Source organism: Molothrus aeneus, chromosome 17 (genome assembly GCF_037042795.1).
Source record: "Molothrus aeneus isolate 106 chromosome 17, BPBGC_Maene_1.0, whole genome shotgun sequence".
NCBI lineage: Eukaryota > Metazoa > Chordata > Aves > Passeriformes > Icteridae > Molothrus > Molothrus aeneus.
The window spans coordinates 14071384-14087825 of NC_089662.1; the positions used below are offsets into that span (position 1 = coordinate 14071384).

Sequence of the window (16442 nt, forward strand, 5' to 3'; positions counted from 1 at the left end):
CCAGCCCTTTTGTAAACCTAACCCTTGGGTCTGGTCAGTGGGAGCTGGCACCAGTTATTATCGTGCACTTGGAATTCTGCAGGGAAGCGAGTTCAGGATTCAAAGCAAACTGAATCCCAGGCTCCAGGCTGACAAAGGAATCCTCTTTGTGCCTCTGCTGCTCTGGGGAAGGCGCTGCACACGCATGCAGGGCTGGCTGCACAATAATGGCCTTTCTTCTCCCCCCAGAACCAGAGGGTCCCTGCTGACATGATCTTCCTGAGGACGTCGGAGAAGAATGGTAAACATCTGGAACCAATTGTCAAAATAGCCATTAACCTTTCACTGGTTGTTTGGAGAAAATTATCTTTTGGAAATGTGAAAGAAATAGATAATAGTAAAATTTTAGAGAGAGGGGGAACTCAAGTGGTTTTATGGACCACCACTTCTCAGGATGTTATACTCTAGTTTTGTTTGCTAATCAAAGAATGTAGGGGTTCAGTCCAGGGTAAATGAATCTGGTTGTATTTTAGATATATTTACTTACTGTTCAGACTTGCTTTGTTAAGTGTGGGATAAGGAAATGTTTGATCAGAAGGGTTAGAAAACAGATTAATGGGAACATTTCAAGTGTCTTAAAAAAAATATAGCACAGAGAATTCTGTCCTAGTGGAGGGAAAGGAATGCGGTGCAGGAACACCATCATTCCATTATTAACAAATGCAAATCAGCCCGTGTTTCCGGAGGAAGAAGGATGTGGGTGTCCTAGAGGGGAAGCCATGCCCTGAGTTACCTGCAGGTGTGCCTGGCAGAGGTGGCAGGGTCCCTGACTGCTGTTCCCGTCCCCAGGGTCCTGCTTCCTGCGCACGGACCAGCTGGACGGGGAGACCGACTGGAAGCTGCGGCTGCCCGTCACCTGCACCCAGCGCCTGCCCACGGCCTCTGTGAGCACCTGCCTGGCACTCTGTGCTTGGGAGCTGTGGACAGGCTTTACCTGAAAACCTGGGGCTGCTGCAGTCCTGTTTTCAGGCTGTGGTTTCTTTCCTGGGGCACAGATAAGTCCCAGGAGTCTCTCAGGTTGTCACCCCAGGAAATCCCCTGCTACCCCAGGTGTGTTTTCTGGGGGACTCCTGGGCTGCAGTAGGTATCAAGTCAATTCTAAAATCGTGCCAAGTAACTCTTGGTGCAGTATTCTGGTGAAACTCCTGTACATTATAAGCTGTGGCTGGCTGATAGGAGCTGGTAGGGCTGATGGATGTGTCTGTTTGACAGGACCTGCTGCAAATCCGCTCCTACGTCTACGCAGAAGAACCCAACATTGACATACACAACTTCGTGGGGACCTTCACCAGGGTGAGTCAGCTGGCAGGGCCTGAAATCAACCAGGGTTTATGAAAATTCTCCATCCGATCAGAAATCCCTCTGCCAGCTCACCCAGCATCCCTCCCCAAACACCTCTGTGGACTCCTCTCATCCTCTGCTCTTTTCCATTACTGACAAGTTTATTTTTCTCTTTTTCCCATTGTAGGAGGACAGTGACCCTCCAGTAAATGAAAGTTTAAGCATAGAAAACACCCTGTGGGCCAGCACAGTGATTGCATCAGGTAAGGTGGAGACCCATGTAAAATTGTTTTTAAGGGAATATGTTAACAATTTTTAAAGGTATTTCTGTGATGGAATAATAATTCTGTCAGTTGGAGAAATTAGCAGTTGGAATGAGGTTTACCCCTTGTCCTGACACCTCTGGGGAGCTAAGCTGACATCTAATTGCCTCTTGGACATTCCTAGATGAGAAAGAAGTGGAGTGGCCTTTGGGGCCCTTCTTTAGCATCTAGGAGCAGAATAGCACTTAATTGCTCTGCACATTGACATCCTAATCTGTAACAGAAATGGTGTCAAATGGATTCTGGGAACAGAAGCTGAGATGAAAGATTTTCAGGTAAGTGCTGCCATCGAGTTTGTCCTATATACTCTTAAGAAAGGAAAAAAGTCAAGTCTTTGACAGATTTTGACTCATATGTACGATAAACTCCCGAGGCCTGAGATTAATCAATGCCCCCCTGTAGAGGCTTGTCAAAGTAAAAGCCTTGTTCCTCTCCTGCCCAGTGTGTTTGCTGGGCAGTAGCTGGAGGAGAGTGGAATTCTGGAGTCCAGCTCTGGAGTTAAACTTGTCAAATGGAGAGACTTGACAGTGCATTTGCAAATATAATTTCAAAGGGTTTATGCAATTGAGTCTGTTTGAAATGGCCATAAACCAGCTAGAAACGCTCCCTTTTCACAGATCAATCTGTTTTCAAGCTTATTCTAGTCCTGGCAGGTGCTTCCTCTCATTTTGACTGACTGATCAATACAATACTGGATTTTGTTTCTCCTGTGGTAATAACAAATAGCATGTTGTAAGTTATTTCTGTAAGGAGAAAACGTGGATATTATTTTTCTTCTGCTGTCGGGTTGTGGTGCCATCTCACTGGGGCAGCCCCTGTAAGATGAAGCAGAGCAATGTGTCTTTCTCCATCTGCTGCAGGAGGGCTGGGTCTGACTCTGACTGTTTGCAGTGGATTTGGAGTAGCTGTGCCATCTGCTGATCTGAATTGTGATGATCTTACCACCACCTGCCATCTGGCTCCAAGGATTTGTTGTTGTTTTTGGGGGTGTTTTTTTAAAGGAATGTTTCTCAGCATATTTTTAGAAACCACCTCCCTTGAATCAGCCTTATTTTAAAATAAGTCACCTGCAGCTTGTTAAAACTGATCATTAGTGAGAGCAGGGGAACAGTAGAGTATAAAGTAGCAATGTATTGGCATTAGTGCTTTTTTTAGAGTTGGTTTTCTCCATTTTTACAGACTCCTAACTCTGGGCAATAGCAGCTTTTAAGCTGTTGATGGTAGACAGCTTTTTCTTCATGGCTCTTTGAAAAGTCTTTAAGAGAAAACCCATAGAAACCCTGTATTTTATGGTGAATTATGTTTCTGCAAGAAGAAAATTGAGGACTTTGTTGCTCTCAGCTCTTTAGCAACTGTGGGACAGAGCATTCAAATTCACTGATGGGCTCCCAGCAGCTCCATCTGTTCCAGGAAGGTAGGAGTTGGTGTGATTCACTTTGTGGTAGGAGCAGTATTTAGATAAATACTTAAAGTAAATTGTAGATTTTAAAATAAGGTAATTCTGTCTTTGAGCTCTGGAATTAATTAGATTTGCTCTGTTTGTTTCAACCTTTGCCAGTAAATAGCCCTAGCCCAGAGCTGGTGTAATTTGGAGACACAATGAAGGTTTGGTGGAAGGCAGCACCAAAGTGGGATTCCAAGTGGTGGGAGGAAATCCAAGAAATCCTCCATCCCTACCAACATTTATTTATAGTCTGGAGAGACAAATGGATCAAAAGGGGGTCAGGGAAGGTAGAGCAGAGCTGGCTGCTCTTCCCATGAGCTGATGGAGTCTGTGATGCTGCATCAAGTCCAGCCCTGAGACTGAATTACTGCCTGCGAGGATGTTTCCTGTTCCAGTCTGTGTTTTCATAGGTGTGGTGTTGCAGATCTCAGCTTTTTGAATTTCTGCTTGCTTCTGAAATTAGCCTGCTGAAAGTGCTCTCCACCTGAGGAGTATTTTTATGGAGAAAACCTCTGTGTGTGCAGGTACTGTGGTGGGAGTTGTCCTCTACACAGGAAGGGAGCTGCGCAGTGTGATGAACACCTCCAACCCCAGAAGTAAGGTATGGTGAAGAAACAGGTTTGTAATAAATAACAAGGGTCAGAAACAGATCATTTTTTAAAAGGAGATCCTTCCAAATTCTCTATGTACACACTCTAGGGACAACCTCATAGGAATAATTCATATTTTCCAGCCTGTGATTTAAGATAGTTACCAGGACAGAAGCTATTTCTCCTGGATTTCTATAGGATTTTTTTCATCCTACTATACATATGTCATGACACTTTTTTAAGGTTGTCCAAACCATTGTTTTATATGTTTATAATGAGACAGTTCCCATTAGAATAGAAAAGCTTCTTTTGCTGTATTTCTTCCACTGTAGCACAGCTAAGACACAGTGCAGGGATGTTTACACAGCTTTTGGCAGCGTGAGCCCTCTCACACCTCTGCATCCTCTGCTGAGCTTCTGAGGGATGGAAATCTCATGTAATAAGCTGGCAAGCATATTGATTATAAATTTAAATATGTTTGTAGTGTTTTGAAAGAAGAGAAGCTGACTAGTGGGAATGGCTCTTTGGATGGAGTGGCAGCTCACTTCCTTTGTGAATATTGCACTGAGCTGACACCTTCATCTGTGTGCCTGAAATCTGTCTCTCCTGCTGTTCTAGATTGGCCTCTTTGATTTGGAGGTGAACTGTCTCACAAAGATCCTGTTTGGGGCTCTGGTGGTGGTGTCCCTGGTCATGGTGGCCCTTCAGCACTTTGCAGGCCGTTGGTACCTGCAGATCATCAGGTTCCTGCTGCTGTTCTCAAACATCATTCCCATCAGGTGAGGGGACAGCTGGGAGTGCTCCCAGCACAGCACTGCCTGCTCGGGCCCCTGAGCTCTTACCTGCTCCTCACTGCACAGCTCAGCCAGGCCAGAAGTAGAAATGAAGTTAGAACATAAGAATTGCTTTGTAGTTTCTGCTGAATTTGTTCAGTTTATTAACCCATTCACTGGCTCAGACTGTGGATTAGGCATTTAAATTCCCTTCTCTCAGTGTTTGAGATACTTGGTTACTGTGATTAGAACAGAGTAAAAAATGGAAAAGGAGGGTGTTTTATACAGAATGTAGGGGAATGCATTTAGAGGGCAATGAAACTTTGATATTAAATTGTACTGTATTAGAAAGTAGATTAGTAAATTTGGGTGCAGGACTGGGATTCATTTCAGTTCCAGTTTTAATCTGCTCTCTGGTATCCATCACTGTCCTTACTCTGTCCACCTTCCCCTCAAATCATATCTGCTCTTCTCATTCAATTTTGTCATCTGTCTTTGAATGACAGGGTAATTACACTGGCCACCAGAGCACTGACTTTGAACAAACTTCTGAAACTCTCCTTTGGTTCACTGTGGAACTTGTTGTCCTTTCATTGTACTGTGGCAGTTCACAAGGATTTTTTCCAAAGTTTACCGTGATAATTTTTATTTTCCTTTTTCTCTTTCCTCCTGTGCAGTTTACGTGTGAATCTGGACATGGGGAAGATTGTGTACAGCTGGGTGATCCGCAGAGATTCCAAAATCCCTGGCACTGTGGTTCGGTCCAGCACCATCCCTGAGCAGCTGGGGAGGATTTCCTATTTGCTTACAGACAAAACAGGTACTGGTGCAGAAAAATACAGCTTTGAGTCATGGCATGCTGTTTGGATTCTGTTATGTTTTTGGCCAGGAAAAGATAATAATGTGAGATTTCTTTGGACTGGAAGAAATATGAATTTCCTGTCACTTTGACAATATGATTTAATCAGATTTTGAAAAAAAAAGTTCTGCTTTTTTTTGTTCTGAATGTGCTGTAAGTAAGGTAGGACAGGAATATTATACTACTCAAAGGAATACTTAAAGCACACTATTACAACAACAGCTGAGGGTAAAAATAAAATTAAAATCAACTTTTTAGAGCTGGTTTTCAAAGCCAGGTTAAGATAACATATATATAGGCAGAAGCTGTCTGCTGCTGCCTTACACTTTTGAAGCTGAGCTTGAATTGAAGGCCTGAGCTGTAATGAAAAGCTTGGTCTGACATAAAATCCTGGTCCCACTGAAGTAGTTTCCGATTTTTTTGGTTCCAGTGAGACCAGAACTGTGCCTGCAGCTCCTGCTGGCATTGACTGTGGGGTGAATCTCATTGTTACTTATACACTCCCAGTTCCCAGGAGAATGAGCCCTCAGGTCTGTTGATTTTGGGTTTTTTGCCAGCCCTGGCTGTGCTGGGAGTGCTGCAGTGATGGCTTCAGCTGCTGGCCCACATTCAGGTTTCTGTGCTGGAGGCACAGCGGGGACAGGAGGTGCGCTGGACAGGGGGTGTTGTTCCCACCCCATGGTGCTGTTTTCCCAGGGACTCTCACCCAGAATGAGATGGTTTTCAAGAGGCTCCACCTGGGAACGGTGGCGTACGGCCTGGACTCCATGGACGAGGTGCAGAGCCACATATTCAGCATTTACACACAGGTACAACCACCTGCATCCCCTGGCTTCCTCTGCCCAAAATTCCACATCGCTGGGCCAGTGGGGAATTCATGTGGTAGGGATCTGCTTATGAGCTGTTTTGGGAAAGCCTGAAGGTCACTGGATGCTTAATTCATAAATAATGTTGTGATTGCTCGTTATGTTCTGTGGGTTGTTTCACATCACGAGCAAGTGTGTTTTGCTGCTGAGGTCTGAGTCTAAAATAACTTTTATTTGGATATCCAGCTATCTCTTTTCTTTCTCCTTCCTAACATTTAGTTCTTCTCTTGTGTTGAGACCCTTAAATGACAGAACTGTATTTAAAAAAACCAAAAAACAGAAAACCCCCAGACTTCAGCTTTATTTGCCTTCATTTTGTACAGAATCTCTAGAGAAAACTTGACTACTGATTAATTATTTGCCAAAGTGCCCAGTCAGGAACCTTTGGGTGACTGACTAGTCCAGTGTGTGAGCAGTGACTGAGTGCACTTCAGCTGAGGGTTTGCTGTTGGATTTTGGCAGCAGTGCTGATGAGCAGTGATACTAATTTTGAAGGTCTTATGGGTCCTAATCACTAGTGTGGAAAATAACATGTGGAATTACCCTGGTGAGGGATATATGCCTCATAAAACTTTCATAATTACCAAGTGAGATTCCTTATAATGAGAAGCATTTGCTGGCAATGATTCATGTTGAACTGTAGTTCTTATTCTTTGCTCTTATTTTTACCATGTTGTGGCCCTTTGACCTGGAAGTGAAACTTTTGTCCTCTTGACACTAAAGGTTAACAGAGCAGGAAACTGGATCGCTGTGTGTCCCTTCTTCAACTGGGATAATTTAGTAATTGTGCAATTATCTGAAGACTCCCATTCTTATACTAAAAATAGTATTAAAAAATAAATGAATGTAATTAAGATTTTCTAGCTCCATACCAGTCATCTGTTTTGTGTTTTCACCAATTATATTCTCTTGCACATGAAACCCAAGTGACTCTAAATTTCCCAAACCAATGGTCTTTTGTGGAGTAAAAAAGTGGTTTTGCTGAGTCTTTTGAGGCTGGTGTGTCCCCTTTTGGTGGATTTGCACCATTTTTCTTGGTGTACTGTCCCAGAACTTCAATCTATTGGGGCCCTTCAGGAGCAATGCTCCAGGAGCTGAGCTGCACTGGGGTGTTCCTAGGGGACAATGAGTGGCCTGAGTGAGGGGTGGTATGGCAATGCTGCGAGGGCCCCGACAAAGGAGGAATGATGAGGAGGACTCCATCGATATCAGAAAGCTAATTAATTACTTTATTATTCTCTATTATTCTATACATCTAAAACTGAATCTGCCAAGCACTCAACCCTGCACACACTGCCCAGAATCTTGTGACTGTCACCCAATAGTCCCAACACACACACACTTGGCCTTGATAGGCCAAGGAAACAAAACACCATCACTCTGGGTAAACAATCTCCATGTTGCATTCTACTTTGGCACAAACACGGGCACAGCAAATGATAAGAATTGTGTTTCCTTTCTCTGAGGTTCAGAGAATGCAAAATCCAGAAATATTCTTGGGAAGAATCGTGCCTTGCTTTTCTCTGTGAAGAGAAATGTGAGGCTGCAGGGTAGATAGTGTGCCTGGTCTGTCGGGACACGGGCCTGCACGGTCTGTACAAACTGATCCCAAATGTAGTTTTTCCCCTCAGTAAGAGCATGCCTGGTCTGTGGGGACACAGACCTGTGCAGTCCATACAAATGGAACCCAAATATCATTTTTCCCCTCAGTAAGAGCGTGCCTGGTCTGTGGGGACATGGGCCTGCACAAACTGAACCCAAATGTCATTTTTCCCCTCAGTAAGAGCGTGCCTGGTCTGTGGGGACATGGGCCTGCACAAACTGCACCCAAATGTCATTTTTCCTCTCAGTAAGAGCATGCCTGGTCTGTGGGGACACAGACCTGTGCAGTCCGTACAAATGGAACCCAAATGTCATTTTTCCCCTCAGTAAGAGCGTGCCTGGTCTGTGGGGACACAGGTCTGCGCGGTCCATACAAACTGATCCCAAATGTCATTTTTCCCCCCAGTAAGAGCGTGTTGTGTGTCCCCCAGCAGGCGCAGGACCCCCCGGCCGTGAAGGGGCTGTCCCTGGCCACCAAGGTGCGGCGCAGCATGAGCAGCCGCGTGCACGAGGCCGTCAAGGCCATCGCGCTGTGCCACAACGTCACCCCCGTCTACGAGAGCAACGGCGTCACCGACCAGGCCGAGGCCGAGCGCCACTACGAGGACTCCTGCAGGGTGTACCAGGCCTCCAGCCCCGACGAGGTCAGTCAGAGCAGCCTGGGACCCTGCTGGCTGCAAAAACCCCGTGGTTCTCTGGGGGAGGGCTCGGGGTTAGTGAAGGGGATAATATTGTAATGTGTTTGTAGCTCTGATAAGCTGGGAATAGGCTGTGAGTGCCCTCTCAGCTGTTCTGCCTCTCTGCCTGAAGCTCCAGACTGCTGTCTGGCTGTTCTGTCAGCCTCTGCATCACATAATTTTGTCCCTGTTTCTGCACCTTTTGTCCTGGGCGTATTTTTCATTTCAACTCTGAGAATCCCTTTGACTAGGTTAGGTAAATTATGAGCAATCTTATCTTGTCTGGGGGAGGATGGCTTGTGGAAGAGGGTTGGAATGCTCCCTCAGGTCAGTGAGGGAGGTGATGTTCCAGACGAGGGAAAAGCTGGGAATCACTGTAACCATGGCACATCCCACGTGCAGGTGGGCAGAGCCAGTGCCCAGGTTAATTCTGGGGACGGAGTGAAGTGCACAAGTTTATTGGAGAGCAAAGCTGGGCCCTGCCATTCTCTGCTAGCACCCAGTGCAGCCAGGGCTGTGCAGGTGGCATGGTGGGGAGAAGCTTTGGAGCTCTCCAGACACCCCCTGGAGACTTTTATTGAGCATTTGGGAGATCAGGTTCAATACAGCACTTACAGTTTAAGTGCTGTTTGCCACCCCCTGCAAAATCTGAGAAATGTAATTATAGTGTTGTTTCCTTCTGTGACAAAGACAGGAGGAATAAAATGTGGTTTCATATATTGGTTAGGCTTCTTGGATACATCTTTTAGTGCAACAAAAGTAACACATTTTGCTTTCTATCAATATGTACAATTACATTTGCTCTGTGCTGGAGAGACACTGAAGTTTGAGATTTCTCCTGAGAATCCCACTGACTGTGAGATCAAATCACCCTTTTGACTACATTCAAAGGATTCTTCCATGTATTGCCTCAGACAAACCAGCTTTGCCTCTGATAATAACCTTCCCACCTTTGCCATCACAAGAGAAGCTGGCTTGCCTCATTGCTGGAGAAATGGAATTCAATGCACTCGTTGGAAGCCCAGCTGAGTGAGGATTTTGGGGCTGTTGTGCTGCTGAAAGACTGGCACAGAGCTGGTTTGCACATTTACATACATTCAAAATATTCCCTATAGTGTTTTTCTCCCAAAGTAGGCAATTCATTTGTTTCATATATATTTATATATATTAATTTTCTTCCGTGCATCACCCAAAGGCTGCATTTCTGCAGTGCCTCCTGCATGGCTGGGCTGCAGTGAGGTGCCAGCAGCACCTCCTCCCTGGGCAGGGTGTGGGTGTCCTGTCCCACATGGCTGGGGCAGGGTTGCTCTCCCCTGAAAAGGCAGTGTACAGAAAGTAACTGCCTTTGCACTGAAACGAGTTCTGAATGATTTCCAGATGGTCATTTTTGTGATCTGCATCAAAGTTTTTTTTTTTTTTTTTTTTTTTTTCTCCTAAAGCATTTACAGGCTATTTTTGCACAGATTTCTGTTTATTTACATATATACTGTGGTATATTGTGAAGTCAGTGATTTTTCTTTTACTCTTTATACTGTTCTGTCGTTAAAATATTTAGACAGCAATTTGTCTGAAATACCCAGGGGATATTTTTTATTTGTTTTACTATAGCGTGATAACTAATCCTTCCAAGATTATTGTTTAAATTCTTTTTTCCTTTCCTAAGTAGAGAATTACAGCAGGTTCAGAAATCAGATATGCTTTGCTGCACTGAGGAAATCTTGTCTGTAGGTCTTGGATATACAAATATTATTTAGCCGTGTTCTGTATGTCATCCTAGATGGTACAAAATGCAGGAGCTACACAAGTGGAGCCCTTGAGAAGGGAGTAATGCTGTTAAATAACATTCCCTGTAGGGGAATGGCTTTGGACTCCTGTTAAAGCAGCCTTTGAAATCCTATATCAATAAAATATTGCCATGGCAGGGAAGGTCAGTTTATGAAATGAGTACAAAAACTTGTATTCTCTTTACTTTAACAGCAAGGGTAATTTCTACCAGTTGGCATAGGATTCATTTCCTGTAACAGAAAGCAGGATTTCCTAAATTTGTTTCCTGTGCACGCTGCCATTTAGAAGTCTTGAAGTATCTTTATTCAGGTATCAGTTACAGCCTTGGGGCTCTGCGAGCCAGTTGTCAGTTGTAGCCATACAGTAACTAACAGGGGAAATGAAATAGATATAATCTGATCAGAGATAAGAGGGCTGGGATTCCTGGGCAAACAGTCTTTAACCCTGACAAGGGCGGCAGCTGCCAGGACATGAAAGGGTGTGGGATCAATTGGTCTCTGCCTGCTGTCTGCCTGCCTAGGCAGCCCAGAGGGGACCCTGCAGAGCAGCTCATGGCACAGAAGGATCAATTTGTCTCTTTAGAATGAAATTTATTAGTCGATACTCACTTCAGTGGTGGCTTGGGTAATTTAATTGTCGGGGAGAGCAAAGTTGGAGGGTACTGTGCTGGGCTGCTGGGGCTGCTGTGCTTTGAAATGCTCAGATCTGTATCAGGCCTGGCCTGGCTGGAGCTGCAAATGCTGGCAGGGACTTCATTGATTTCCCCCATCAGTGAGCATGGGCTCCCTTTAAGGTGTTCGAGGGCTTTCAAACCTGCTTGTAATTCTCCTTCCTCTAAGTTGTAAATACACGTTTGCATCTTGAATATTTCTCATCTTTCTGCTGTGGCTGAGAGCACCTTGAGTTTTACAGGGGGAGCTGGGATGTGCTCCCCATCCCAGCCCAGTGCCCAGACATGCCAGAAGAGCTGGCAGTGCTTCTGGTGCCATGGGTGCTGGTGTCCCCTGTGCCACCTCCAACCTGCTGCTTATCCGTTTGTCCCTCTGCACAAAGCTTTGCTTGCAGAGCTCTATGGGATGGCAGGGAAGGAGGGAGGAGGTGTTTGTGCAGAGGAGACCTTTAACAGGCCAGGCTGGAGCAGAGGTTTGTACCTCCAGGCATTTGGAGCTCACCAGCACAGGCTGAACAGCCAGGGCTGTTCACACGCTGAACACCACGCAGCATCATGCTGGAAATAATTCCCAATAATTATTTATTAACCAAAGTATTAGAAAGTCAAGCTCCATCTCTGCTCTGGGAGGCTGCTCTAGGAGGATTATCTAACTGCACACTTTAATGCACTGAGGATGGCTTGAAGAAACTTTTGAGAAAGATAAGCTTGAAAGAGCCTTTGATTTGTCGTAATCTTTGGGAGTAAGCCTGCACAAACTTGTTAATATTAAGCCAAATATTGATTCAAATTGACTTAAAGGTCTTTCAAGGCAAAGCAACTCAATTACTTTTTTTTTTTTAATCTGACAATTTAAGACTACTTTATGAAAGGAAAAGTTTGGTTTAGGGTTCTCTTTTAAGCTTTTGGATGAAAAGGAGCCAAGTTCACAAAAGCTTCTTCAGTTAGTCCCGAATGTGTAAATTCATTAATAAAATCTCAACTCAGTGCAAGTATTTACAGGTTCTGATTTTATTTATATCTCTTGTATGGGATTTTCCAAAATCAATTTCATTTTTAACTGAGGTATTTGTGGTCGCTTGAGGCAGTAGAGGCAGAACCTGAAAGGCAGAAGGGATAATTAACCTTCAAGTCGACAGCAACCATGTGCCCAGCACTCTTGTGCCTTTGAAAATGTCACTGTAAAACACTTCCAGTATTTCATGTCTGTTTATCCCTTGATCCTTTCTGGGGGCCAGTGATAGATGGGCTCGTGTCAGCTGCTGCTCCATCTGTTACTGCCCAGACAGCTTCTGCAGCTAAATCTCAGCAAGCTCAGGCTGAGATGGATGTGTCAGCTGAGCTGGGCACTCTGGGGGAAGCAAAATAAAGGCTTTGGTTTTCTGGCATGGCTCTGGTTGCAATTGAGTGAAAGTTTGCAGAGAATTCAGTTTTGTAGATCCTGAAATAGTAGAGGCTGCAATCAAAATGATGCCCACCTCAGTTCAGTTAAACCTTGAACAATCTGGGGTTTTTTGGGGGGTGTTTTTTTGGTTTTTTAATGTTTAGGAAGAAGGGTTCTCTGCTAATAAGTGTCTGAGCCAGCCTTCAGCTGTCTTGCTGATCACTGCAAAATTGTTGAAATTTGTTGATGAGCTGTTACTGCTGAAAACACAGAGAATACCACAGAGCTCATTTTGTTTGGGTGTTTTAATATGAATTTTTAATGTGCTGCATTAGTGTCTCTGGCTTTGAAATTGCAAATCCAGGGTGAATGTGTTGTTTTGAATTCTTAATTTCATAGACAGCAAGCTGGGAAATAGCTCTTTCCAAAAGTAAATGTTTGTAAAGGGGTTTCCCTGATGTGCCCATGAGGTTTGGGCACCCTAGGGCTGGGTGGAGAATTCCAGTGCCTGCCCCTTGCTGAGGGTTGTACTTTGGAATGAAATCATGGAATCATTTAGATTGGAAAAGCCCTCCCAGCCCATTGTGTCGAAACCCTGCCCAGTGCCCACCTTGTCCCCAGCCCAGAGCCCTGAGTGCCACCTCCAGCCCTTCCTGGGACACCTGCAGGGATGGGCACTCCAACCCTCCCTGGGCAGCCCCTGCCAAGGCCTGAGCACCCTTTCCATGGGGAAATTCCTGGTGTCCAGTGGAACATGGCAGGCAAAGGCAGGGAGGTGGCCACGGACACGTGGGCAGTGCCACAGCAGTATCAGACACGAGCTGGGCTGCCTAAAGCCTGGCAGGAAGGGTCTGGAAAAAGCCACTGGGAAAGCCATGGAGGAACACGTGTGTTGTCAGTGGATGTGTTTGATAGCACTGCTAATGGCTGGTGAATTAATGGCTGGTGAATTAATGGCTGGTGAATTCTCTGCAGCCACCTGCTAGCCCTCCCGTCGGGAGCTGTGGCAGGAGCCCTCACCGTGCCCTTCTCCTCTCAGGTGGCCCTGGTGCAGTGGACAGAGAGCGTGGGCCTGACCCTGGTGGGCAGAGACCAGTCCTCAGTGCAGCTGAGGAGCCCAGGGGGGCACATCCTCAACTTCACCATCCTGCAGATCTTCCCCTTCACCTACGAGAGCAAGCGCATGGGCATCATCGTGCGGGTAAGGGCTGCCAGTGCCGGGTACCTGGGGACAGCCACACCTGGGCCAGCCTGGGGCTTCACCTGGGCTGGCCTCCTGCTCAGGACTGTCACCAGAGCACAGTGGGACAGCCAGCCAGGGCTGGGCCATCAGCAAGGCAATCCACTCCCTGCCTGGGCAGCACGAGGGGAAGCACTTGGAAGGCTCTGGAGTAGGAACACATGCCAAGAGCAGGGATGGCAGGGCGAGGGAGCTGAGAGGCTGAGCTGGTACAAACCAATCACTGTGCTAAATCTGGGAGTTCAGAGAGCCACAGGGTGCATTGAACAGACACTGAGTGCTCCCACAAACACCTTGTGCTGCAGGGGAGACCTGCAACAAGTGCAGCGTGCATGCAGTGCAGCAAGGGTAAATTCTTCAAATCAATTGCTTCTATAATGGAAATTATGTGGAGACTCTGGGCAATCTTTTTATGACCTAGAATAGGAATACTGTCAATAGAAGAGGGAGGACTAAAGAACCTCCCTCCCCACTGCTTTTATTGCAAGTGCAAACTTTTGGTGAAATGCTATTTTATCAAAGGTATAAGAAGTGGACAAACAATCAAAGCCAGGGTGAGCTTCATTAAATCGTGGTTTTATGCTCAACAGAAGTGAATGCCCTGAAATTTTCTTATCATGAATGTAAGAGTGTTCCTTTTTCTTTTTCCTTCTTTGATTTGAAGTTTATTCCTTTTAAATTATTTATTTTTTATCTTCTCCCCCACTAGGAATAAAAGGGTTTCTAGTTTGTATTTCTCTGTTTAGATTTTGCCGTTTGTATTTTAGGCAGAACCAGCAAAACTCCCACTTGTGGTCAGTGGGAGCAACATCAGGCCTGGATCCTGACTGTAAATACCTTTAAAGGAGCATTGGTCCCTCTCTGTGAATTGTCTTTATTTTGCAGCCATTCAGCTGCTCTAAGCCACTAAAATCAGCTCTGTGTGTGCTCTGTGCAGAATTAGGGTTAAGTAGCAGACCTTGACTGCCTGGGTATTACTTTGCCACGTTTCTGTATATTCCAAAATCGTATCTTCAAGCAGGGTTTTAATTTCCATTTAAAAAAAGACATTTATAAATAGATAGTTACTAAGTAAAATTTGCTTTAATTAGACATTTATTTTTGATTGTGTAGGCACTCCATTTGGTTTGATCCACAGCTTGAAGGGTGTTCACCTTTTCAGTGTTTCTCCTAAACTGTGCTGCTTATTTAAAAAACAGAAATAGTGGGAGGGAGAGCAGCATGAAGCATCCAGAAGAAAATACCCCCAGGGAGGGAGATGAAGCTGCACCCAGCACTGCAGTGAGCAGAACCCAAAGGGAAACATTCCTGCTCACCTGCACAGGTATTGCCTGTCCTTATAAACTGCAGTTTTCAGGCTCTTGAGAGCCCTGGGAGAATTTTGCCAGGCTTCCTGCCCAGCCTGGGGACAGAGTGTGAGCAGCTCCTGTGTCCAGCCCAGCAGTGCTGGCCCTGCAGGCAGCATCTCCCTGCACATCCTGTCTGCTCTGCCCCTAGGAAATGATCTCCTTCAACACAGCTTCTAGTAAATAAAGCAATAGTTAATAGTGAAAACAAGTGGCAGATGCTGCCTGCTTTGGGATATTTTTACAATATCTGAGTGTTTCCTTGCACTCAACTGTCATTTCTGTACCTGATTATTTCAGTTCTAAGAAATCCTGTTCTACCCAAGCAGCCTCCTCACCATAGTGTGCACTGACTTATCTTCCTCTTTGAAGAAGGCCTGTTTGTTTGACCACAATATTTTCCATTCTTTGTTTGCTTTGTTTTTTTTCCCCATACCCGTGTGGAATGATCTTTGTTGTAGAGCAGAGATAGTGCTAATGTCATATCTGGAATTGAAAAGGAGCCTTTGAACCGTGGCCAGAGGCAGCCCATGGTGGAAAAAGATGCTTCCCCAAAACAATGTAACTGGCAAATCTGTGTGCAGATTTATAGAGTGATCTTGCCACGATCTGAGAACGCACTAACCTCCTCCTGAACTCGGGCAGAGGAAATGACTAATGCAAGGAGATAGCTGATACAGTATTTATATTGGACAAAAAATCTAAACTATCTTAAGCCAGCTCTGCAGCACGGGAAGTGCAGTCTTTATTCAGCTTCCTACAGAGATGTTGTTAGACACTCTTTAATCAAATAATTTCATAGATAAACCTTTACCTTTGGCTACTGCCAGAAGTGGTGTGTTTTATTTAAACAGGTTCTGGTTGTTTTGGAAGAGTGACACCCATTTTCCTCTGGGGATGTGGGATGTGTATCACTCAGTGAGGGTTGGATGTTCCAGGACATTGAAAACCACACTTGGGCTCAATTATGAGCATCTTCCTTGTGAATATCTCTGTGAGCTTGGCAAAGATATTCAGCAAAGGAGCTTCATTATCCTTGGCTACTTCTTCATTTCCTCAGCAAAGACACTTTATTTCTTTGCAGTTTTAGTGTCTACATCAGGTGCTACATTTTGCCAAATTTTTTTTTTTTTTGCTATGGATTTAAACTCTGTTTTGCCAGTGCCACAGAACCTGGGGCTTTTAACCTATTCATGTATGAGAGCCTCCACCACTAATTTCCATAACAGTGGAACAGACTGACCCAAATACTAGGTGAGAGAATGAAGTGTCCACTTTGCTTTTCTTTAATTTTTCTTATTTCTAAAGTTCTTTGGTCCCTTCATTCACAGCTGTTTATTTCAGATCTTCCTGGGCTTTTTGGTTTTGCATTTTAAGTTTGTTTTCCTCCTATCCCTGGTGGCTGTCAAGGTTTACAGAGCAGTTTGTTCCTTACTCATAGTTTTGTCTCCTTTGAGGAAATTGCCAGGGTTTCCATTAGCTTGTAATACTCAGAGCTGTGGCCCCCTCACCTATCTGCCTGCTTAGAAGGGACCTTTTAATTTGTGGTAATGTAAATAGGCT

At 45.0% G+C, this 16442-nt stretch overlaps 1 protein-coding gene across 2 annotated transcripts in view; it reads left to right on the forward strand.

Annotated features, from left to right (window-relative positions):
- The window catches only part of ATP9A (ATPase phospholipid transporting 9A (putative)), a 48313-nt gene that overhangs the window by 13911 nt on the left and 17960 nt on the right, over positions 1-16442 (forward strand). The window contains exons 6-15 of one of the 2 annotated variants that reach the window (XM_066561886.1): positions 229-280; positions 829-923; positions 1252-1332; positions 1508-1583; positions 3612-3688; positions 4296-4456; positions 5128-5270; positions 6006-6118; positions 8209-8421; positions 13333-13494. In XM_066561886.1, coding sequence (XP_066417983.1) covers positions 229-280; positions 829-923; positions 1252-1332; positions 1508-1583; positions 3612-3688; positions 4296-4456; positions 5128-5270; positions 6006-6118; positions 8209-8421; positions 13333-13494 — 1173 coding nt within the window. The remainder of the gene's footprint in view (positions 1-228; positions 281-828; positions 924-1251; positions 1333-1507; positions 1584-3611; positions 3689-4295; positions 4457-5127; positions 5271-6005; positions 6119-8208; positions 8422-13332; positions 13495-16442) is intronic. The other variant, XM_066561887.1, reaches the window with a different exon arrangement.